At 40.0% G+C, this 26,297-nt stretch overlaps 1 protein-coding gene across 1 annotated transcript in view; it reads left to right on the top strand.

The window, feature by feature from the left end:
- Positions 1 to 26,297, top strand: part of NEK10 (NIMA related kinase 10) — a 241,337-nt gene that overhangs the window by 138,553 nt on the left and 76,487 nt on the right. The window contains exon 26 of the mRNA XM_075211267.1: positions 3,849 to 4,062. Coding sequence (XP_075067368.1) covers positions 3,849 to 4,062 — 214 coding nt within the window. The remainder of the gene's footprint in view (positions 1 to 3,848; positions 4,063 to 26,297) is intronic.

The following is a 26,297-nucleotide window of genomic DNA, read 5'->3' as shown; positions in this document are numbered from 1 at the left end:
AATATGTGTTTTATAGGTAGATGTGGGTCCATTGGCTAGAATGCTTGGAGCATTTTTCTTAACATCTAGTAAATTATTTTATGGGTAATGGCTTTCTGGATAAAAAGGTCACAAACCTATAGTTACTTATAAAGACATCTAGTTTAGAATTAGAAATTTACACTTGCATTATACTAATGCAATGAAAATATACAATGTGTTTTATTTAGTCATAAAATAAACAAGTTGTTTGTAAAAGTTTTGTTTCTTATAGAGGTGTGTTTGATAACAATCTTTCTACATCAATTTGAAAATATCCTCACATGACTCCTCTGTTCTGCTGGGTTGCCCTGTTCATTCTCTTGGTTCTTAGCTTTGTCCATTCCCCTCCTTAGATCATGACACTGTCCTTGTTGCATGCATCACTGTCCTCACTGACATTATCACAGAGTAGACAGGTCTGTGCTTCTGTGGGCATTCTGATATGATTGGTTACAGGTTGTTCTGCGATCACCCACCTCAAAATGGGGGTTTTGAGGTGGGAGATGAAGTTTGAACATGTGTTAGATATTACACTTAATATACTGCCATCAAGAGCTAGAATCTGCTTTAGAACAGATGTTGGTCATCAATCGGCTTATTTTTCATGATAACTCTACAGCATCCGGTAGAATTGAGTCCTTCTGCACTACAAACAGTTCATAGCAGAACCAAAACAGTTGATTTGATAATATGTAAACATTACTACACACAAGATCAAGGTTACCCCTTAGAAATGTGGTACCTTCTGTTATTGGATATAACTGTGTTTGTAATATACCCTTTGTAATTAAATTATCGAGCCGTATCATACCTCCGAACATGTCTGTCCCTGGCAATGGGACAGAGGGCGAGGCCATTTCACAATGAGGTCATGACCACGTCATGGCTAGGAGGTGTGGTCATGCCCTAGAGTGCTGCCTACTGCTTTAGAGTGCTAGGTTTCTCATTAGATACCTTCCTTCCCTCAACATTCCCACCCATGGGACAAACATGTCCACAGGCAGGACAGAGCCATAAAATCGGGAATGTCTAGCTGAAATTCTAGTCCACTTAAACAACATTGATCCCTGGCATACTAAGCACACAAAGTCCCAGAGTTCATATTTGGGCATACGTCGTATACATGTATGTGTGTCACTAAATAGCTCAGAACATGTGTATGCAAGTTAGATAGATGATAATAAGTCATTGTATGTACAGTACACATTAAAAGCATTTTTAGGAAATTAATGTTAATAAAATATATATTTTTATTAAATCCAGATTTTTATAAATGATTATAGTGTTAATGATTATACTATAAAGGTATAACATATTGTTTAGGGTTAACCTACTATTCCACTGAAGCTCTGTTAAAAGGTAACATATTACCTTCACAGTCCATTATTGACAGCTGAAGGCAATCCCACATCTTTAGGACAGTGTCCTGATGTGATCCCATACAGATCAAAGAACTGATGCTACAGGCAGTTGAGTTACTGGAAATCATTTACGAAGTGCAAAATATCCAATGAGCAGGGCAAATCCTCTTTGGAACCGCTGTGCACCTTAATTTGCTCAAATGTACAGAGAATTCCCTGCAGTGCATGGCTTACAGAGTAAGATAGCAGCCCTTGTAGAGGAGCAGAAGTTTTCACAGACATTTAGGAGAAGTTTTGGTGGAGTTATGGTGTTCCTAGCATAGTACAGAATAAGTGTACTGTGACAAGATGGACCGCCTATGCCACCCTGTCTGTTGTTGCTGGGAACCGGCTGGGCTCACTTTCCCACCGTTCCCTTTCGCTATCCCAAATGCTACTTCTGACTGCAGTAGGAGGGCTTACAAATGCTGCCACCACCAAACTCCTTACCACCATCCAGTACCGGGTTTCTTCTGGGTAACTGACGCTGCTAGTGTATCCCGTTACTGGTATATCTGGGCTGGTATCCCCCCCTGGCCTATCACACTGGCCAAAGCTGCTGGGTAGCGGTCAGAGCGGTGGTATCGGAAAGCTCGGTCCAAATCTCATAACAGCCTGGAACGGATTAGAGTTGGTCACAGAGATAGAGAAGTTTTCAAGCAGGTCTTTTTAGCAAGTGATGTTTATTTGCTCACCCTTGTTGAAAGTACCAGGGAGCAGGTCAGATAAAACAAGAAGAACAATTTTCAATACAAAACAGTGCTTTCTATACAGTTTTTGGACACAGCCTCACAGGGTAAGCCAGTCCCCTGAGGTCTGAGATATTTTTAGAATCAGGATGCAATGTGTTTACCCAAACATGGATTTACATGCAATGCAAAGCTAACAATATTTACACTTATCTGTGATATCTTAAACTTGCTGTGATTTCCTACATCTTGTTTCAGACACAAGAAATCTAACATCAAGTCGACTTAAACCTTCCTGTGCCTTCAGGTGCTAGACCCTCACACATCAAAAGGTCTAATTCACATGAGATTAATATGAGTCCTTTATTCAGAAAGTTTCAGAATACACATTCCCAAAGCAAAGTTACAAAACCCCAAACAAGTCATTTCCCTACTAAAATACACAAAACACTTCCTCAACCTAGGCTTATTACATCAGATATATAACTCAGAAATAATGCATTTCCTCTAGCAAAGTTAAAACAATAAACAAATTTCTTCCCCTGGTCTCAGAAATACAGATATTTCCTTTACTAAAATACACACAATATCAAAAATAAGTACATTTACAATTATATAAATAAGCACCCTGCGCTATTTCCTTTAATTAAATTTGTACCATAAGTTATTTATAAGTGATCCAGTCACATGTACCAATATGCCTCTTTTTATGAAGAAGCACAGAAATAAAATTTAATCCTGTGGAGCAGGATAATTGGAGAGGGTGCATAGGCTTTACTTGCTATGCGGAGGGGCACTTGATCATTTACACTTCACAACAAGACTGTAATTTTACTGCAGTTCATAGCTGGAGGTGGTCAGGTATTATACTATACTATTAATTGCACCCATTTTGTGCCTCCGTGTGGCACTCTAGTAGGAGGTTGGACTCTGGGATGACAATTAAACTCTTGCACGGTCTTGCAGCTGCTGAGCTGGGCCAAGACACAGCTCAGCAGCCTATAAGGAACATTTTAAAGAAAAAAAATGGAGGGCGGCCCACTGACCCAGCCCAAGGTAGCCCACTATGGGGCTCGCCCGATGTTCAAATGGCTCACTGCCCCCTCAGCACAGCCAGCCGCTGGTGCTGTGCAAACCAGTGGTATTTGTAGTCCCCATTCTTAAAGAATGCATTTCAGTTAGAAGTTCTAACAATTCATATAGAGATTCGTTTGACACCACAACGTGCCTATGTCCAGTTTGACAAAAGCTTTGAGCTGTTTACATTTAGAGGCTCTGATTGGCTACATTTTAACATAATTCTCAAACATTTCTTACACCTCAACACACAGAAGTTGGCATAGCTGAAGTACTCACGTCTTACTAACTTTATCTATTTCACACACGTATGCCCCCATTCTGACCCTAGTCGAACAGAATTAACAAGAATGATATTTCAATCAGTGTGAGCTGCAATATTAAGTATGTTGTTATTGGATATCCTGTCTGCCAGCAGAGTGTCTGTGACAACCACACTGTCAGTCGGATTACTAAGGGAACCTAGTTGTCTTAATGAGAAGTGATATGACCAAGATATTAAATTAAAGTACAACATGTTACCAAATTAAATATATTGCAATCTTCACTTGTCTTTCATTTTTCCATTAATGTTCACTAAAGGAATATATTTTGGTTATGATGTAACATTAGTAAAAATCTATTTATTACACATCAGTTACTAAGCATACTTACCCTACAGATGTTTGACATCAGATGCAGATCTTCGTCCTGACATAGTAGAAGTGTGCGCATTAATATCAGATGTCATGATGAAATACATGGACAGCTTATCCTCTTGTCAGATTGCCATGGAGAAAAAACTGGAGCGAGAGAGAAAGAGTGCACAAAAATATTTCATAGAGGCTAACAAAAATTCAGTGACATACCGTCACAGCCATGCTTCGCCAACATATGTGAGTACCTTTGTTTAGTCTTTTTTTGTGCGGGTTGTCAGTATACATGCTCAATTTTTCAATTTTACAACTTTTGAAATAATATGTTTTTTAAGGTTGCATCAGTGTATTGGCTTCATGGAAAAATATATACAGTGCATATGTTTATGGTAGAAATAGAGTGATCGGTGACCCCCATTGGTAGGGAGTGCCAGAATGCACCACACAAACTCCACCCACTTCTTTCTATTTCAAGTTAAACTGGGGTGCGGTTCCATATAATTAAAATATGCTTGGTCTGTTTCTACATTTATGCTCAGTCAAAATGTCCTCTGAGCACGTGTTCCCTAACATCTCCAAGTAACCGGCTATGTCAAAGCAACTGACCACTATATTAATGTAGAAGAATCTAAAAAGCCGTTAGACATAATGTTCCAAGTGCCATGTCACACAGGAGACTGGTGTGGGATGTCATTTGACATGAAGTGGTAAATCAAAATACTATTTATAATACCAAAATCACCTTCACCTACAATGTCACTTTTTTCCCGCCTTTTTTCTTCAGTTGAGATTTGTTCTGTATGAGACCTCACGCAATAGTAAGAGGCTAAGGGGTATATTTACAAAACTGCAGGTTTGAAAACGTGGAGATGTTGCTTATAGCAACCGATCAGATTCTAGCTATCATTTTGTAGAATGTTCTAAACAAATGAACTAGAATCTGATTGGTTGCTATAGGCAACATCTCCACTTTTTCAAACCCGCAGTTTAGTAAATATACCCCTAACACTTTTTGGTAGTTGTATTGGTTTTAAGCACATGACTCTTCTCTTGGGAAATCAATAATTAATAGTATAGTTAATAAAATAACATAAATGAAAAGGAAGAAAATGGGTTTCATCATGATATTGAAATGTTAAGGGCGACTATTCTACAGTCTGTAGAATACAGATTGTTTGCACTTATCCTTGCTAGCAAGCAGGTGTCCCGTAGAGCTTGACGCACTCACAGGTACTTGGATGCCCCCAGGTCTTAACTCTAATGTAGTGCAAGTTTATGAACAATACTGCAGCAGAAAGGTAGGGGAAAGAAATCCGTATGGTAGCGGGTAGTCAGAAGCAGACCAGGGTCAGAGATCTGTAGCAGACAGGATGGTCAGGGGCAGGCAATAAGTTCAGGGCTGGTAGCAAACAGATATATCCAAGAAACAGATCCAAAGGTCAGGGCAATCAGAAAACAAGCAGGGTCCAAATAACAAGCCAAGGGTCACAACAAAAGATCAATCCAGAGTACTGCAGAATCCATAGAACACAAGGGCAGACCAGGTCAGCAATTCCTCAGAGAGACGCTATAACAAGCAGGGAGGCTAAGCCCTCCCTGCCTTAATACACAAAGTAACCAATTAGAGGAGAGGGGAGATCTGCATTATAATAAGTCCCAGGGGTTGTCTGATTAATGATTTAAACACTAGGTAATTGGCCCACAGGCTATGGCTGCCCATTTTTGCGGGACGCGGCGCTGATTAGAAAGCGTCCTGGCCATTTCCATGGTGACTTTGCAGAGGCAAGTGACGTCCTGGCTGTTGCTATGACAGCTGGGACTCAGCTAGTGGAAGCGAGCTGGTATGCAGTCAGGAAAAAAAAATAATTTTTATTCATCAGTAAGATCAGGACTGCATTTATTACATGTTTGTGTGTTAGAAATACCAAAAAGTGCTTATTTGCTAAAGTGCAACTGGAAAGTGAAAAATGCACCTCATTATAATTTTGGAACAAGACGTAATCTCCAATTCTGAGCTGATACAATATTCAGGTCCTTTTGTAAAGTGGAAAGGGCTGTGTGTCTTCCTGCATTGCAAGGAACCCACTTAAGAATGCTCTCTGTCCACCCCTTTATCTAATTTCAATAATCTTTTTCTGCTATTCACGCTAATACACCCTCACAGGTGTCACAATCTCCACTCTAAGCCACACTCCTCTTGTTTCAGTTGTGCCCTCTTCCACTTAGAATGTAAGCTCTCTGGGACCTTCATACCCTTTGTATCCATGTCTGTATTTATTTTGTCTGCCTTGTATGTCTCTGCTCTATGTACGGCGCTGCGGAGCACTGTGGCGCCTTACAAATCTGCGATAATAATAATGCTAAGCAAAATCTTCTTTATGCTCTGTTTAGCAACATTTTTCCATAAAAGTCTCCATTTCACCCAATGGCCTGTGTAAATGTTGCTCTTTCACAAACCCCCCCTCCATGCCCAGATACACCAGGCATATTTTAGTGGAAATCTAGGCGCTCCAGCGCAGATAAAGGCATGTGATGTCAAAGAGGAATTTGCACTGCTCTTTGGTTATAAATGGTTTTCCATATTTGATAATGTCAGACTAGTTCATCCTATTTAATTTATACATAGCTCAGAGATTTGCTGAATTCGAGGTATAGTGCAACCTCATAATGTACTATTGGGGTGTATTGCAGATGAAAATCCAGGGCAGTACATGGATGTTCATGAAAAAATTGTCAGCAAATATTTTGTCATCATTCACTTATACTTTGTTCACACTGCCACCCCAGCAATATCCCAGGTTTTTGAACCTGGGATATTGCCGGGTGACAGAGCTCTCCCAGCTCATCAAACCCTGTTAACACTGCACCTTGGACAAGGGAAATTCACAGGTCGACCCTGTTCATTCTGAACTCGGGTCTGCCTTTGCAATAAGTGTCAGTCATCACAAGAGGAGCTTTGATTGGCTGACAAAGATGAGGTCATTTAAAGGGGACTTTTTTTTTTGCACATAAGGATGAGGCCAAAGTGGGTGTGACTGTTCACTGCATTGCTTTAATCATGGCTGACGAGTTACCATTGTGTAGCCCAGAGTTCCTGGTTCATTGCATTATTTTGCTGTTTCATACAGCAAACAAGCGTTTGATGCAGCTGCTAACAATGTGCTACCTTGCTAGCTTTTGTGGACGAGCAGTAGATGGCACACTTTTGCCTGTCACGTGAGACATTTCAGTATGTGCTGGACCTTGTAACCCCAGCACTTTCTAGACAGACCACAAAATGCAGAAAACCCATTGCACCGTGTAGGAGACTAGCGTTTATGTTGTGGTGGTATGATACCCCTGGCGATTACCGCACAATACCCTGCTTGTTTGGAGTGAGGAAATCCATAGTTTGCACTCTAGTGCATGAAGTCACAAAGGCATTGCTGGAACCCTTTACCATTGCTTCATCTCCTTACCTCAAGGACAGCGACTAGATGACACCATCACTGTATTCCTGCGACGTGGTGATCCACAGTGTACTGGAGCCATAGACGGGACACACATCCCTATCATTGTCCACACAGACAACCTTGCGGATTGCTACAACCGCAAAGGCTGGCATTCCATTATTCTACAGGCTGTAATTGACCACAACTATTGGTAAGCATCAGTTTTTATTTTAATGTGGTTGTGTCTTATGATGTGCATTGTAATACAAAGCTAAATATATTATATTTTCAGTTTCACAGATGTCTTTATTGGCTGGCCTGGACGTTCCCATGAGTTCTGGTCAATTTGGATCTGTACTAGATTGCAGAGAAGAAGCAAGATGGCTGGTTGTTCCCTAGAGCGGTGGTAATCGAAGATCCAGAAAAGCATATGAACGTACTTGCACCAGCGCTATTATAAATTAAATCTGTTGTATTGCTTTACAGAAATCCAAGACCGTTAATGGGGTTGAGATCCCAGTACACATCATCGGGGATGCCGCTTACCCATTGTGGCGATGGTTGATGAAGGGCTTCACCCAGCACCATCAACTTTCTGTTAGGGGTTAGCACCGGCTACTTTTCGTGTTTTGGGTTCTGATTACCTTGAGGTTTTGGGTTCGAATGTGTTTTGCCAAAACACCCCACTCAAGGTTTTGGTTCTGATTTTGGGTTCTGATTTTTTTTTAAAAAAAGCATAAAAAGTGCTAAAATCCAGATTTTTATTTTTTTTTTCACTCCTAAGCAGGAACAGTGAACGTAGTTATATTGCAGTACCAATGGACTTATATACTGCAGGAACAGTGAACGTAGTTATATTGCAGTACCAATGGACTTATATACTGCAGGAACAGTGAACGTAGTTATATTGCAGTACCAATGGACTTATATACTGCAGGAACAGTGAACGTAGTTATATTGCAGTACCAATGGACTTATATACTGCAGGAACAGTGAACGTAGTTATATTGCAGTACCAATGGACTTAGCAGGACAGAGCACAGGACACAGCACCACTGGACTCAGCAGGACAGAGCACCACTGGACTCAGCAGGACAGAGCACAGGACACAGCACCACTGAACTCAGCAGGACACAGCACAACTGAACTCAGCAGGACAGAGCACAGGACACAGCACCACTGAACTCAGCAGGACAGAGCACAGGACACAGCACCACTGGACTGAGCAGGACACAGCACAGGACACAGCACCACTGAACTCAGCAGGACAGAGCACAGGACACAGCACCACTGGACTGAGCAGGACACAGCACAGCACGAGAAAGAGCAGGACAGAGGACCACCTAACACACCCTCCCTCTTCCCTGATCAATGCCCGAGTGAAGATGGCGGCGGCAAGCGGGGCATATAAAGAATCCGGATCTCGCAAGATCCGACGGCGGGATCCTGACGTTCAGCCTCGTTTTCAGTTTGGCCACCGGCGGGAATACCCGAACAGTGCTCAGATCGGGCTCGGATCCGCACTGTTTTGGGGGGTTTGGATTGCCAGAATCCGATTCCGCTCTTCCCTACTTTCTGTGGAACAAATTCGCTTCACCCATACCCTCAGTTCTGCTCGGATGGTGGTAGAAAATGCCTTTGGACAACTGAAAAGACATTGGCAGTGTTTATGGAAGAGAGATTACATTGACAAGCTTCTGCCTAATGTAGTTGCTGCTTGCTGTATTTTACATAAGATTTGTGAAATACAGAAAGAGCAGTTTCTACTTGAGTGAAACGTACATGAATCTGAACTATCAGAGCTTTCTGTAGATTCAGTGACATGTGAAAGCGAGCGTACAAATACCTGTGCAGAAGTCATTCGCACAGTCGCACCACCCTCCCAGCCAATTTATCATCACTAATCGAGTAGAGCAGACAAAGGGTAACCAAAACAAAATATTTTTATTAAATCTTTCAAAGATTTTTTTTATAGGTAACATATTTAGTCATATGTACCAATATACATAAAAAAGTGTGTTTGTTTTTACAAAGGTGTGTACAGTATATCTTAAACAAAAACTTGTACACATATACAGTTTTGACAAACATATGCCAGGTTGAAAAACCCAGGTCGCACCGTTCAGAATGGAGGCTACCCGGGATTGACCCTGGATTAACCCTGTAAAAGTCCCCGGTCTAATTCCCAGGTAGATGCAGGGATCCCCATTCACACTGAGCCGAGACCCGGGTCATGGGCGAGCCACGGAAATATCCAGGGTTTTTAGGACAGTATGAACGTGGTATTACTTAATCTACTCTACCTCCACTTTATATTTTTTTCAGTTATGCTTTACCATGCGTAAAGATTTGCAATGGCTCTTCTTTAATGAAATAAGGTTTAGACATAACACAGTTAGGCATGTCATGTTACTGGCCTGTTTTTATAGATAAAAGGGATTATTTGCCAACAAAGTTCACATGTGCAGTAGCCCAGTTGGAAGCCATTTGCTTCTATGCGTATAACATAATACAAGCATACAACTGTATGCAGGCATACCAGTGTATTTCATAATGCATGAATACAACAATTGAAATAATGGTAGCCCAATGACCCATGTCTTTCTGGTTTATATTAATATCATGCGAGGTTCAAATGAACAATGCTTTTGAAGAAAAGAGAAAAAGTTTAATGGGAATGGATGGAGGGCTCTTAACTGGAAGGTAGACATACTTTGACCTGTTTTTTTTCTGCCTTTGTGTCTTGTGTGCTATGTGCAAAAACAACTACAATGAAACAAAACTTGGTTCTCTGTTTAGCATTGGGATGTTCAGTAATATCTAATCAACTCTTACTGAGCAGTTTGGTTACATTTGAATAGAAACTGGTAGAATACTTACAGGCCAGTGGAGGAATTACCGCTACTGCGGGAGTGCAGCCCCTCTGAGTCTCACAGTGGCTGCACTCAGCGGGAGTGCAGCCACTGTGAGACTCAGAGGGGAAGCAATGCCAGGTCACCCTCTCAAGGTCCACACTCTGATCTTACAAGAGTAGAGCGGGGGCCTATTGTGAGAGTGCATGGTTCTGATGCCTGTGCAGTGAAGCCCTACTTGACGTTTTACTGCGTATTCACTAGACTCGTGAATGCTCAGAGAAGCATAGCAGGTGCCCTTCTGATGACGTGCCGTTCCGCATCCTCAAAAGATTTTATGTGACTCATCTTGAAGTGTTACATAAAATACAAAGTTGCTGTCTCAGTAATTTTGCCCATGGTTTGGTTGGGGTGGGGAATAACCTTGATGAATTGATCATTTGTTTCCTGACTTTTTGGAATGTATGAACATTGGTTTCAAAATAAATATATTTTTTTAAACTGTGTTTATTAAAGACATAGATATAAACAATAAACCTTTTTAATACATGAAATGCATAATCTCATTTATGGTAGGTATGCATGCATGTTATTTATAAAGGAGCGGGAGTTTGATGGACAGCAATTATGACTTTTTGTTTATTTCCCGTTTAATGGAATTTTTGCTCGGATTAATTTAATATGTGTAATGAGAAAAATCACTTTTAAACAAACTGCACATTTAATTCAGGATTAATTAAGAGCAATTACTGTTTGTAAATTAATTGCATTTTGTGGAAAAATAATGCATAAAAAGTGCACTATTTTCAACAAATGATGATGCCTTCGTTATTTTAGTCCTAATACTTGTGTATATATATATTGTAAAGAATTAGGAAGACCTATATGACAGTAGATAAAAAATAAGGTGATTTTAAGTATTTGACTGACTATTCCAGTGGTACGTGACCTTTTGTTATGCTGGGATCTCAAAATATCAGTGTTGGCACGGAAATCCAAGTGTCAGTGTGACATTATTCTGAAACACCTGAACAATGTATAGCAACAATCAGGGACCATAAAAATAGATTCTAGGACTCCACCTGCGGCCCGACCACAGGTGTAACGCACCTTTGAATTATTTCTTTAGGCTCTCATATAATAACATTTATAGAAATTGGTAGAAAAGGTAAGTGCCACTAAAAGTCTTAAAAGATCCCAAGTTGCAGAGCCCTGATGTAGTTAATAGTGCTATAGGGCTACTTTAGGGCTACATTTTGATTTTTCCATCTATAAGGTGGAAATATCCCTAAACATTTTTGTAAGCTTTCATTTGTCTTTTTGACCTTTCAGCTTGAATAAGTATGATATCTTGTTTGTGCTCTCTTGGGTTTTGTTACTTAGAGTGTTTGAGCTTAGGAAATTGTCAACAAACTGATTTTCACACCTTCTATAATTGAAAACATTTCAGTGGTTCATATGAAGCAAAACAAAAAATGACAGTTTTTCTATTTCAGAAGTCACTGATATGTCACATCTTATGCAGCATCTCAAGACAATTAATAGTTAGCAACAAACTGCATAAAGTAATCTGCATGTTGAGACCATCTTGTTTCTCATCATACCACAGATCACTACCATGGTTATTTTTGGCCTAGCCTGGCTCCAGCTTCACTCTCCTACACTGGATTGGTGATTTGCACAAATCTTTGCCTGGTGGTGTGCATGCCAAACTTGCTTACAAAAAGTTCTGTAAATGTATGCTATGTGTATTTGGTGGAAGTGACATCACTGCCATCCACTTGCTCTTCAGGAAGTGCTGGCTGACAGGAAATACCTGGCAGCCATCTTCAGTTCTCAATATATACCACACAGTAAAGACATCGTCTCCCTGTTCTCCAGACTCTGCTTTTGATTTGTTCCACATGGTGTCAAAAGGTTGGCTGCGATGGCACAAGGTCTCCGACGCATAGATTCACTAGTTTTTGACAATGCCATCACGGATGCATGACTCAAATTCAAGAAGGAATGGCGTGTATACTTCTGTGCTGGACTCTCAGACAAATCAGGCATACACTCTGCTAAATTTAGCTGGTACTGAAGCTGTAGATAAAGCATTTGTCTATTCAGAGGGGGAGGATCAGGAGGATCCAGGCACACTAATAAAAAAACTTGATGAGATATGCTTACCAGTGAAAAATATCATAATGGACAGACATGCATTTAACACTGCTGTGCAGAGCCCCTCTGAAAGCATCCAGTCATATGCTGCAAGATTGACCTATCAAGTGAGCTTATCAGGGACAGATTTGTGTGTGTGGGACATATGATGATGTCACTTGTACACATGAGGCGGCCGCCATTCCTCTGAACATCACTAATGTCATGCTTTCTATAAACGCAGCAATGCCTGTGGTTAAGAAAATAACTTTGCTCGCTGGTTCAGGTCCAAGCCCAAAGTTGATGACAGACAACACTACAATGCACGTTATAGCAGCCTGCCATACCGAGTCCATACGGTAGACACCACCAGAAAACAATCCTGACACCGGTCTTCACTGTGAGAGTGTTTACCTCAGGGCTAAAAGGGTGAAATATTTACTACCATAGTTGATAAGGAGACAAATAATGCCATCAAAATTAAAATTGACACTGGCGCCAAATGCATTGTCATGTAACGTGAACTCCTCCAGTGCAGAAACCCCATGACACCTATTGACTGTTCTCACAGTCTTGATTATCTGGCCACCATAATTGCTTATGGTGGCCAGAAAATCAAGACTGTGGGACAGTGTGTCCCACTGCAGTTTCATGTCAAAGTCAATAGTAATGTCGAACCTTTGCTAGGTCTGCCAGACAGTATAAAACTGGGGTTAATAACGTTAAGTGCTGACATGCATGGGCTGCAACAGGATATTCAAGAATTTAGAGACTTTGCTGATCTGTTCAATTGTGAGACCATTGGAAAACTCCCTGTCACATATCACATGCATCTTAATGGGACTGTTCCTCCTACAGTGTGTGTTCCCAGAAGGGTGCCTTTGGCCATGAAAGATAAGGTAATAGCGGAAAAAATTAGTATGACGGCATTAGGTGTCATTGCTCTAGTGGTAGAAGCCATCCCGTGGGTGTTGGCCATGGTTGCTGCAGTTAAAAAGGATGGCTCAGTACACATTTGCATTGATCCTGTGTATGCTCTGATGAGACCGCATCAACCACTCAGAACCGTGGAGCAAGTCATCATATTGGGCAAGGAGTCATCCTTACTCACTATATTTATGACACCTCTGGGCAGACATACATTTCTCCGAATGCTCTATGGCATCTGTACTGGCAGTGAAGTGTTCCAATCAGCATGGAACACCTCTTTGAGGGATACCCTTGTGAAATCATTATTGATGACATCCTTGTGTGGGGTTGTACCATGGAGGAACATGACATGTGCCTTCGCAAAGTACTCCACAGGATTTGTGAAATCAACATGCAGTTAAACCCTGACCAGTGTTGTTTCAGAGTTACTGAGGTCCCATATGTTGGCCGCCTTCTAACTTCACATGGTGTCAAGCCAGATCCAACCAAGACACGGGCCATTTAGCAAATGCCCAACCCCACAGACAAGCTGGGTTTGCAGAGATTGCTAGGTATGACAAAAAACCTTTTAAAATTTCTGCCTCACTACAGTGACGTCACAGCTCCGCTTCGTCAGCTTTTACACAATTACAATGAATGGTGTTGGTTGGACTGTCATGCTAATGCTATTGCTCTCTTCAAGGTTATGATCACTTCTAGCTCAGTGCTTCAGTTCTTTGATGTACATGTTCCTGTGGTCATGTCTGTTGATGTTTCCCGACATGGTCTTGGTGCTGTCTGTTTACAGCGCAACAAACCCATCAGTTTTGCGTCCAGAGCCCTTAAAGACACTGATTCACAATGCGCTCAGATTGAAAAGGAACTGCTTGCCCTTGTCTTTGCCTGTCAAAAGTTCCATGAGTTCATCTATGGATGTCCAGTGGTGGTTGAAACAGATCACCAACCACTGATCACTATTCTCTGCAAACCTATGCACACTGCTTCAGCAAGTATCCAATGGTTTATGCTCAAGCTCCAAAGGTACCATCTCGATGTGGTGTACAAGCGTGGAAAGGACCTCCACGTAGTTGATGCTTTATCACATGTTCACCTTCCAGACTCAGGTGTCCCTAATGCTGACAATGACTTGGATGATATGGAGTTAGATGTCCTTTTCTCCCGGCGGATGGAAGAGCTGCAGTTGTTGCATGTCGTCCTGCATGTTTGCCCGTCTTCCTCCAGGGCATTGTCTCATGACTGTCAGGTTAGCTCACAAATGATTGAGTGAGGTCCTGCTGTCTCAATGGGTATTGACTGAACTTTCCTGGAGGCGCAGAGTCTAACAGGATGGAAGGTGTTCACCAGGGATTCCTGCAAGGTAATTTGGGCTTCCGCGACTTCCATCCTGCAGGTCGCGGCCCTCCAGGAAAGCTCCCAGTGAGACAGATAGAGAACAGGTACACAGCAGAAGAATGATCCAATTCCGACATCAAATGGTGATAACGAAGATTACCATTTATTAAAAAATTATTATAAAACATGAATACAAGAGTTCAATGAAGACTTGAATAATTGCAAATGATAATGATGAAGATATGCAAAAGTAGTAACCATCAGCAACGTTCAATAGCAAGCTGCATACGTAATGATCAAAGTTACAACAAGTACCACTAAGGAGTGGAACACAATACACAGTTCAATGAAGATCACTGAAGATGAATAAATCTGTGGAATCTTGTTATGCAGAAGATGATCCCCAGCTCACCATTGAGATGTAACACTAGCCAGCAGTTGGACACGATGCAATAACATGGATAGCGAGCGATGATCACAGCAATTATCACAAGTAGTAGAATTGATGCACTAAGATCAGCAAAGTCCAAACATACACAGCCATGATGAAACACAGCGTACCACGGATTGTGGAACAGGATAGCAATAGTCAGCAGTGCAGGCCGAGCAGGTAACAGGTGTTGATCATAGCGTTTACCACAAGCAGTGGAACAGGTATGCGGAGATCGATGAAGTCCAGACATACAGCAGCGATGAACATACAGCAACAATGAGGCACAGCTTCCACAGGATATGCATCATAGAAGAGGCATAAGAATCAGATCAGTTATGACTTGAAGAACCAGCAATGAGAAGGTAAAAGGAGTGACCTTATAAAGGGAGTCTGACCAATAGCAGAACTGACCAACACACAGGTGAAGTAATCACAGGTGCAGAGCATGACTGATAGTCTGCACATGGGACATTGTTTGAAGTGACAGTCAGTGTTTAGAGGTTTTGGTAGAGATACCCGGGGAGCAGAGTGTGACAGTACCCCCCCTTTAAAGGTGGTCACCGAACACCTAGGGGCAGGCTTCCTGGGAAATTTGGTATGAAATTTCTTCAATAAAAGAGGTGCATTGACATCCGATGCTCATACCCAAGATCTCTCCTCGGGCCCAAAACCTTTCCAGTCAACTAGGTACTTCAACACCCCTCTGGAATACTTGGAGTCTAACAACTGCTTGATTTCAAAATCTTCAGTTTGCTGGATCTCAGGATGAACATGAGAGGTAATAGGAGAAGAAAACTGATTTATGACCACAGGTTTTAGAAGAAAGATATGTAAGGTGTTAGTATTCCAAAGGGCTGAAGGAAGTTGGTGTTTAAAACACACTGGAGAAATAAGTTGAGAGATCCTATAATATAACGAGGAGCAAACTTCATACAAGGAACCCTAAGACGAATATTCTTTGTTGACAGCTAGACCTTATCACCAACTCTCAAAGGAGACACAGTTCTTTGTTTCTTATCTGCATCTACCATTTATTATAAAACTTGAATACAAGAGTTCAATGAATACTTGAATAGTTGCAAATGATGATGATGAAGATATGCAAAAGTAGTAACCATCAGCAGCGTTCAATAGCAAGCTGCATACGTAATGATCAAAGTCGCAACAAGTACCACTAAGGAGTGGAACACAATACACAGTTCACTGAAGATCACTGAAGATGAATAAATCTGTGGAATTTTGATATGCAGAAGATGACCCCCAGCTCACCATTGAGATGTAACACTAGCCAGCAGTTGAACACAACGCAAGTAGTAGAATTGATGCACAAAGATCAGCAAAGTCCAAACATACACAGCCACCATGAAACACAGTGTACCACGGATTGTCTAACAGGATAGCAGTAGTCAGCAATGCAGGCCGAGTAGGTAACAGGTGTTCATCATAGCATTTACCACAGACAATGGAAGAGTTAGCAGAACTGACCAACACACAGGTGAAGTAATCACAGGTGCAGACCATGACTGATAGTCTGCACAAGGGAGAGGGTTTAAAGTGACAGTCAGTGTTTACAGGCTCGGCTTGAGATACCCGGGAGCGGAGTGTGACAGTGACCTCAAGTCATTCTTTGCTTTCCGGGACAAGTTAACTACCTCAGAGGTCATCCTCTTGTGTGGTCAGTGGTTTGTAATCCCATATGCTCTCCAAGGATTTTATGCCGAGCAGGACCATCAGGAGCACACCGGGCAGGAGGCCACTTTGTGACGGGCTAAGGATGCATTGTGTGGCCCTCTATGGCTGCTGATATTGAGCGGGTATTCTCTGCTTGTGCCCCCTGCAATTCTCTGCGGCCCCATCATGCCAAAGAACTGCTCACTCTCCATGAGGTACCTGCCTTGGTCGGTCATTGCTGCAGTTCTCCCTTTACAATGCAGCGCCGCTTGAAATTTAATCGCCGAACACGCTGAACACGCAGGTGTTGAAGAACCCGCATGTTCATACATTTACCCCTTGGTCTCTAGGCCACCATAGTGCCTGAATTGAGTAACATTTGGACTACTATACCCTACACTTCCCCTTTTATCTTTACAGTACTTCATTGGGAATTTTCACCATGGCCACTTACTGTGGCAGAATCCACTAGCAGCTCTGCATGGTTGATTTGACTTAATGTGTAATAATTATCTGTATTTCATTATTTAATTTACAGTAGACTTTTCTTATGTAAGAGTGTGGGGGGGGGGTCTTTAATTTATGAAGTGTTCCATCCAGAGCAGAGCACCATCCATGAAGTACTACAGTGTGAAGCTCTGTAACCAGTTTTCAGAATAATGTCTTAAGTCATAACAACTACATTTTCCCTATGCATAGACAGGTATCTCTCTATACCCAGGTAATGCATAATCAATGTATGAATATGAGAGCTGATTTAAATGGAACAATCTATTGAGAGAGCAGTAAGGGATAATTTTCTTGTATTTTCTAACCTGTATTGCATTATATGCTACATATTAGATTTTATTTTGCCATTGATTTACGTTAAAGTCCTTATATCTCGTTATTTGATAGTGAAAAGTCCACTTTAAAGGTTTTTACTGATAACCTTAAATGGATTTATGATGTCATTAATTTGACTAATGTATTCTGTAACACACTGTCTACTGGGAACAAAGATGATAGTTACAAAGAATAAGGTCAGAGAGTACTGTACTTGTCCATCTTATTAACACAAATTGGCTCTAGCACCATAAAAAAAATCCCAACCCACTGAATTTATTTTGGATAATTTAATTAATAAAAAGTAAGAGCTAGATGCATTTGTTTCATTAAAGAGTCTCTAGTTGTATTGACTGATGTAGTTTGTCAATACTGAAGTATTATCTTCATAGAATTGATATCAAAGTGCATTGTGTGCCTGTATTATGCTGCTTAATCATCATTGTCCCTCAGATAATACTTTCATCCACTTTACCTAACAAATGTTTTGTTTGTTTTTTAAATTATTTGATTTACTGGAAATACTTCATTCTATTACCAATGTAAAGCACTTTATTGCAATGAATTCAGTTTTTAGTTCGAAAAGAGCTTAGGTATTTATCCTGAATTTATGCAGATTTTGGTGTTGAGGAGGAGGAGGAAATTATCCTTCAATTAACAGTTCTCTTATTTCTCTTATTTGGGCAGCACAGTGGCCTAGTGGTTAGCACTTGTGCTTCGCAGCACTGGGGTCATGAGTTCAATTCCCGACCATGGCCTTATCTGTGTGGAGTTTGTATGTTCTCCCTGTGTTTGCGTGGGTTTCCTCCGGGTGCTCCGGTTTCCTCCCACACTCCAAAAAACATACTGGTAGGTTAATTGGCTGCTATCAAAAATTGACCCTAGTCTCTACCTCTCTCTCTGTATGTATATGTCTATGTGTGTGAGTGTGTGTCTATATTAGGGAATTTAGACTGTAAGCTCCAATGGGGCAGGGACTGATGTGAATGAGTTCTCTGTACAGCGCTGCGGAATTAGTGGCGCTATATAAATAAATGATGATGATGATGATGATGATGATTTCTCCTGTGGTTATTTATTAACCCATAGTCTCTCCTCTTTATCGCTTAAGCTTTTCAATTTTCAAGAAAATACTATCCATTTTATCATGCAGGCTTAAGTCCAGATTAGCAGGAGAGCCAGGCCTAGGGTGACAAAACAGAAAGGGTACCAGCAGAGCCATAACTAAAAATGTTTCTCGCCTGGGACGAGAAACAAAAATGCTGCCCCTCTGCCCCCCAACTCTCAAATTAAACCAAATGAACCTAAAATATTCATAAACTTCGCCCTCCCCTTCAGCATTGTACCCTGGGCGGTCGCCCCTATCGCACAGTTCTAGTTACGGCTCTAGGTGTCAGACTTGCTCCTCTGTTATGTATTTTATATGTATCTGTATTGTATACAGTGGAAAAATATGGTGTATTTTTGCACACAAATGCCTGCCAGCATAACATTCCTATGATGATTTTAATTAGTGTTAAATTAATTGTATTTCTTTTATACAGACAGACAATAGTGTCTGTGCACTACCCATTGTAATGTGTTAACCATTTATCTATGTATTTTATGTATTAAATGTTGCCAGGTAGGGTTATACTCACTGCTACTATTGTGTAAACATGACTTTTGTTTGTGTTCTGTAATATGCCTCATGGTCATTGTGTATATATGCAAGCATCATTAGTACCACTGAGTAGCATTCTGCTTATCAGACATGCTGGAGCCAAATAGTGTAGGGTGCCTGCTAGTGAGCGGAGGACTGTTGGAGGTCCACGTGGAACCCCTGAGAGGGGTTTGAAAAGATGCAGACACATGGCAGGGGGCACCTTTCTTCACGACAGTGCTGACAAAGAGTTAGTACTCCTCTCTGACTGGTCTAGGGCCTTGCCTATGTGTACATCAAAGTCTCTGTTAAATGTGCTATCTTTTAGGACATGAAAATGTAGGAGATCATTGACCTCAATCCCTACCACATGGGTAGAGGACTGAAGAGAGTGATTCAGCAGCAGGGATTGTGCATGAAATGACTGAGACAAAGTTATAGGAGTTATAGGAATGTGAAGTTTGCAGTTTTGTGAACCGTCTGGTATTATCACATACTTGCTATTATTTTGTGTGCTGTGTGTTTTTTTATTGATAAAAAGGTGCATCTTTCACCCACTATTTGCCTAAGTGATTTATTTAACTCACATTGAGGTTCTCGGGAAGACCAGAGCTGACCTATGGGCAGACAAGTTGGCTGGCAGAGCAAACAGTTGTAAATGTTATCCCGGTATCCTCAAATTTATTAAGAGTTTTTATATACCACCTACATATTGTGCAGGACTTTACAAATAATATTTGATCATTCACATCAATCTCTGCCCTAGTGGAATTTACAATCTGTATTCCCTACCACATGGAGACACAACGGTTAATTTTTTAAAAAGCCAATTAATGTACCATAGATGTCTTTGGAGTGTAGGTGGAGCACCTAGAGAAAGCCCAAACAAACACGAGGAGAAGATTCAATCTCCACACAAGTATGACTCTGCTCGGAATCAAACCCGTGAAGCCACCTCTGTGAAGCAGCAATGCAAACTACTGTAACACCATGATGCCCATGCTATTTTTCAATGTCTTACTGATTGTCGTACACAACCTACAAGAAGTGCCATATCAAGGTGCTACCCCCTCTCCTGTCCCAGGCATTGTCATCTTTGACATCAGAAAATTCAACATGTCTGTGCCAATTTCTGTTTGTGCTGATCGATATGTGCTTGGAGAATGAAGGAGACAAGTGGGTATATTGTATTCGAAAAAATATTAATTAGGCTATGAGGAATATAATAGAGAAAAACATAAGTCAAAATCGGCTTTTATTTAATTTTATAATATACATGAACTCTCTACTCTTCTGAAATTATTTAATTTCATGAATATTTATAACTAACTTATGTTTCTCCACATATATTAAATTCAATGCCTTAAGATAGAATTATGGTAGCAATCTTCAACCCCTTCTAATACACCTTTGAAAGTTTTACAAATTGCAGTCTATTTACTGTCACCATACTTCTCTCCAAACTCCTTTTCTTTCTCTATTATCCTATTCCTCCCTCCCTGATTATGATTTACCCCTCACTACTTCCCTCCACGCTAGTCTGTACACATGAACTGTTTTTGTCTCCTGCACACTCACCAGCCTACATAAACCTCACACCCACAAATCCTCTTCGCATGTCCTCTTTCTCACCCTGCTCCTTCTCATTGCTGCTGGTGATATTTTGCCTATCCATTCTCTCATCATCTCCCGTCTTGACTATTGCAACCTCCTGCTATCTGGCATCCCCGACACCCATATATCCACAATTCAATCCATCCTAAATGCTGCTGCAAGACTGATCTTCCTCTCTCACCGCTCCACATATGCTGCACCAATTTGCAAATCTCTACACTGGCTCCCTGTGTCCTCCAAAATCAAATTCAAATTACTCACCCTTACCTACAAAGCCCTCAACAACAACACCCCTACATACATCTCAAATCTCATATCAAAATACTCTCCCTCCCGCCCTTTTAGATCTACCTCTGAGCTGCGCCTTGTCTTGTCTCTGGTAACCACCTCTCACTCCCGCCTACAAGACTTGTCCCGTGCTGCTCCCCACTTATGTAATTCCCTACCACGCTCAATCAGACTTTCCCACAGCCTTCAAATCTTTAGATGCTCTTTGAAAAAACCCATCTCTTTTTAAGAGGTGACCTTATCCTTGATAACACTATTCATACTAATGCACCCTCACGACTATCCCACTCTCCACTCTGAGCCACACTCGCTCCTCCTGTTTCAGCTGTGCCCTCTTCCCTTTAGAATGTAAGCTCTCTAATGACCAGGGTCCTCCATACCCTTTGTTTTCATGTCTCCATTCCTTTTGTCTGCCTTGTCTGTTCTTGTTTTACGTATGTCCTGTTTTAGGTATGTCCCTGTCTTCCCTACTGTACGACGCTGCGGAGCACTGTGGCGCCTTAAAAATCAACGATAATAATAATAATTTATTTGTATTGCTACTTATATTTTCAGTTATTTATTTTTGCTATAAAACTATTTAATAATCGGTTTAAGGTTTAGTGTTTGGAAGCCAACCTCCCATTGTCAATGTCAGTTGAGTCCTTATCCTTTGGTTCATAACCATACAAATGTATATTTTGGATTATTGTTGGTCCACGTTGTCCAATAATGGCAAACAATTTTATTTTTACAGTATTGTCCTTTTATTTCATTATAATTTTGTACAAGTTTCTAATTTTAAAATTCTACACCTATTTTTAGTAGCAAATAAATGTACTAAAGAATTATACATTTTCACTTCCAAACAGAGCTGATTATTAATATTGGTTTCATGTGTGTAAGGTTAAGAACCCCTCAGACCTTGTTCTCACATTTATAAATCTTATTTTAACCAATCTTGTGCTTGGCCTTCACTGACAAAAAAATGTATTTCATAATCTATTCAATGCTACTAAAGGCTAAAAATAAAATATTGTGTTTCATTTTAAACAACATACAGGGTAGTCACCCATGAGCACCCATTAATGTTTTATGTTGATCAATTTGTTCTTACTTGTATACAACAACATACGTTGGTTTTTATAACAGACATTAATATATCTGTAAACTCCTGTAAATGACATCTGTATAAACAAATTGTGGGTGAGCTCCCTGCTATAGTGAACACCTGCCTAAGGCTCATCAGCACAAGGCTGCTGCCTATATGGGGGGGGGGCATGGTGGGAGCACAAAAAACAGGGCTATACTAATAGCTCCACACTACAAAAAAACGGGGCTTTTTCTGCCCCCCTAGATGTAAATACTGTGGTTCCCCAGTGGTCACATTATTTAAAAAATTACACACTTTACAAATAAACTTTAATTAGCCCTCAATCACCACATTATTTAATATAATGTCATAGTCCAAATGGAATTAAAAATTGGCCTGTTCACTTCTAACTTCATCACACACCCTTTTTATTCATCACTCTGTTTAATGGCTACTTTAGTATATATGTATGTAAACTTTAATATTGCTGCTTTTTGTAGCATTTTCCTGTAACTTGACAAAACTTCAATAAAATGATGCTGTAATAAAAATAACTACATATTATAGTGAAGATCAATGTAATACATTCTCTACTTTGAGAGAATCATACTAGCCAACATCTGGGTATGAGTAGAGATAAGTGGCAGAAAAATGACATGTGTCTGTATAGCAACTGTGATTGACAGTTAACTCCACTCTCACTACACTGGATAATAAAAAAGGCATGATTCAAAAATGGGCAGCAGCGCAAAATATTTTGAGTTAAAATAAAATGGCAAATGAGGACCTGTATGGGGATGAATGACACTTTGCTTTTATTACCAGCAATACACTTACCAGAAACATCCAATAGGATCCCAAGGGGTAGGGTGACCAAGCCTTCATAAGTTAGTGTGGACAGAAAGGATTTCCTTGTACGATGTTTTATATCTGCCTGATGTTTGTTCCTCCTAACCACGTTTTTCTCATAATTCAGATGAGGCACAGTCCGCAGGAAAGCAGTGCAGGCAGCTGTTTAATAAATGGTGCAAGTGTATTTTGGGCTGCAGAATTCCTCTCTCTTTGAACTTGTCTCTCTCAGGGTCACTTGTGGAAGTGCCCGGGGTATCGTTTGTGAAAGCTTTCCCTTTTTTAGGCCAGGAGGGGTGGAGTCTTTCTGATGCCATAAAGTAGCGCTGGCTGGCCATCACCATTTGTTGGTTGGTATTGCCTTTTTGTTTAATAATTAAACTATGACCTTAGTTCACCAAAATGTAAACATATGACCTGAAATAACGAAACAGACACAATCTAAGGGAAAAGATTTAAGAAAATGCAGGGTTGGTATATTAATGCTTGGTGTTCATGAACTGATATGAGGTATTCCTTGAGTGTGAAAATAGGCAACCATGGTGACATTAAACTTCCAAAGTATTTACCTCCATCCTAAGCTCATAAGAAGGGCGTCAATCAGAGGACTCAAAGTTTGTAGGCATGACTGAGATGTGTTACATAGTACACTATGTATATTGGTTGGATGACAGTTTGTAACTTAGAGACAGAGCCACAGAGGTGCTTCTTCTCTGGCATGAAATCAGACAAGCTGTGCTATTTAGAAGTCCTGATAACATTTAGTAATTGTGATGACATCCAAGTCTCTTTTCATTATGTGTCTTTACATAGTGGATCTGTTAATATATTGCCTAGTACACTCTAAATTAAAATGCATTATCCTCGTTTGAGAGAAAGATCTTAAAAAATGATTAAGCAGTATGATATTTTCATCAAAAGAATCAACTTTACTGATTTTTACTGATTTACCTAGGCCAATCCACAGGATGCAATATGTACTCTGCATCTCTAGGCATCCCCTAAATCCTGTGAAAAGGGGACGGTAATACGAGGCCCAAGTATTCCAGTTTTAATTCCAGTTTCAATTGTGCCCACTGATTTTAAGCAATTAAACCGCATCATTTGGTAGGGTTTTATAAGACTATATAACCCTAGGGCGCGAGCTAAAATGAGCAAAATCAACCCCTTTTTCAGTCACTATAATTGCATATTTCTCCCAGCACTAGATGAAAGTAAATGACGTGTGAGGCAACCCGCACTGTATTGAATCGCCCTCAAGAATTTATAACTGATAAAAAAGCAATAAGTCACAAAATAATTCTTTTTTTTTTTATACACTCCCATGACCTGTTTTATTAAGTACATGTTTAACTACTTCTTCACATGATGCACCACCTGGAGTAACAAAATTCAAAAATATGATACTAAAACTGATGTAGTGTTTTTGGACAATAAGCAACAATCAAGTCGTAGGTTTTTCTAGTTTTGTTTTTCAAAATATAGGAGCCTAACCTTGTGGCTGACACAGGCAATTTTCAACACACATTTATGAGCAAACAGAACTTGAAGTAGGGACAATCGATCACTATGCTAAACAGATATATGCATTGCCATTAGAAAAATTTAATTATGGAGCATGGTAAAAGAAAAATTACAGGTTGCATTAATATTTTGTCATATTTTAGCTTCGATTTGTCTGAGGTATGCGTTTTGCACATGGATCAATTATTCCAAATTTAAGCTCCATTTACTAGGCCTAGATTACCTACAAGGTAAGTACTTTGATTAGTTTACTCAATATTGTGTTTAGAGGGTTATGAGCAGGCTTAATGGCAGCAATTTGCAATTAGTAAATTTGATCTGGATATTGTCAAGTAAAACACACCCCCAGAATGTCCTTTTGCTTTTTAAATCCAGAAAAGCAAAGACTGTTTCCCATGCAGGGTTATGCAGATATTAACAGACATGTTACTTGCTGCTCCAGTTGCTCTGAAACTCAAATACATCTATGCTCTGACTTCTTATCTTTGCTGGCTGACAGTCTCTAATGAAACAGAGAGTATTTTTTCCCATGTGGTCAGTGTCTTGTCTTATTTGCTAGTTTATTAGTTACTTTATTTTTGCATTGTGGAAAGAACAATTCTGCAGCCTTTGATAATAAAGAAATAACTCCAAGACAAATTTCATGTTTCAGTAATCTCCTCTCCCCTTAACCAAAAAGAGCTTTGGGGATGTGATGCCTGCAAGATGAGCATTTCTAGAAATACTTACTTCACCAGCTTCGGTAACTGTTGCTTCTCTAGATATAAAAGCAAGCTGCATTTAATGCTTGTCAATGAAGCCAGCTGGGTAAACTGCCACCCATCGTTTTCTGTTTATACAATAGCTAGAGTATCATACCAACACAATTAGGTGTATTAAATAAGGACCACCACTGTGTCTCTATACAGATGCTCATATACTTTGAGCTGTAAATGATCGTGCAATTGTTTATTTTTTAGTTTTGTTTTTTTATTTTTACGGCTGTATCTTCATGGGATTAGAATACACCTTGTGAGTACTATAGTCATGTTTTACTTACAAAATTAATTGTACATCTCTTCTAACTGGAGTTAGGCAAGTGACATTAAAACAAGAGAACACCTGGATGGGGAAATACTGCAAAGATGTAATGATTACACCATGTGTATTGTCGTTGCCGGTACAATGAAAGCACAATGTTTATAAAGCCAAGTATTTCCCTTCATAACAAACATGACATAACAAGCCAACATTTGAAATCATGTAAAAAAGCAGGGACAGCACCTAAAAAACACCCAAACTCTAAAAAGTAGCAAAAATTCCAAAATGCATATGTGCTCAAAGGGCCATCATAGTCACATATTATGTCGTTTCATGGGGATTTCTAAGTATAAGAAGTTAATTATTAATTATAATTATTGAGTAAATCAATCTGATACTTACTAAATATATATAGTTACTGAAATTAATGAAGATAAAATGTAATATTTCAATATGGTCTAAGAAATTTATACATAACATGAATATCATCATTTGAAGCATTTGTTTGGTTATTATATTTTTCTCCAACACTTTCCCCCTCCATCAAACAAAACATGGGAACCTCTAAAGATGTTAGATAGTGCGGGGTCAGCTAGAAAAAGCAGTCAGTGTTTTTTTTTTTTTTTAAAAACAAAAACCTGATACTAGTAAGGGTCATAGGTTAAAATAAATGTGAAGCAAACAAGTTTCATATCTATTTTTTGTTTAGAGTGATGCAAGTCATTTATCTCTAGCTTCTTGACCTCTCCAGCTATCAATTTCACTCTAGTGTTCTCATTGCCAAGATGAAGGTTTTTTTTACAAATATTTTACAGGTTTGTTTATCATAAAACTATCCCTCAGATATTATTGT

This window comes from Mixophyes fleayi, chromosome 5, assembly GCF_038048845.1.
Source record: "Mixophyes fleayi isolate aMixFle1 chromosome 5, aMixFle1.hap1, whole genome shotgun sequence".
Lineage (NCBI taxonomy): Eukaryota > Metazoa > Chordata > Amphibia > Anura > Limnodynastidae > Mixophyes > Mixophyes fleayi.
This window is presented reverse-complemented; position numbering and strand designations above follow the sequence as displayed.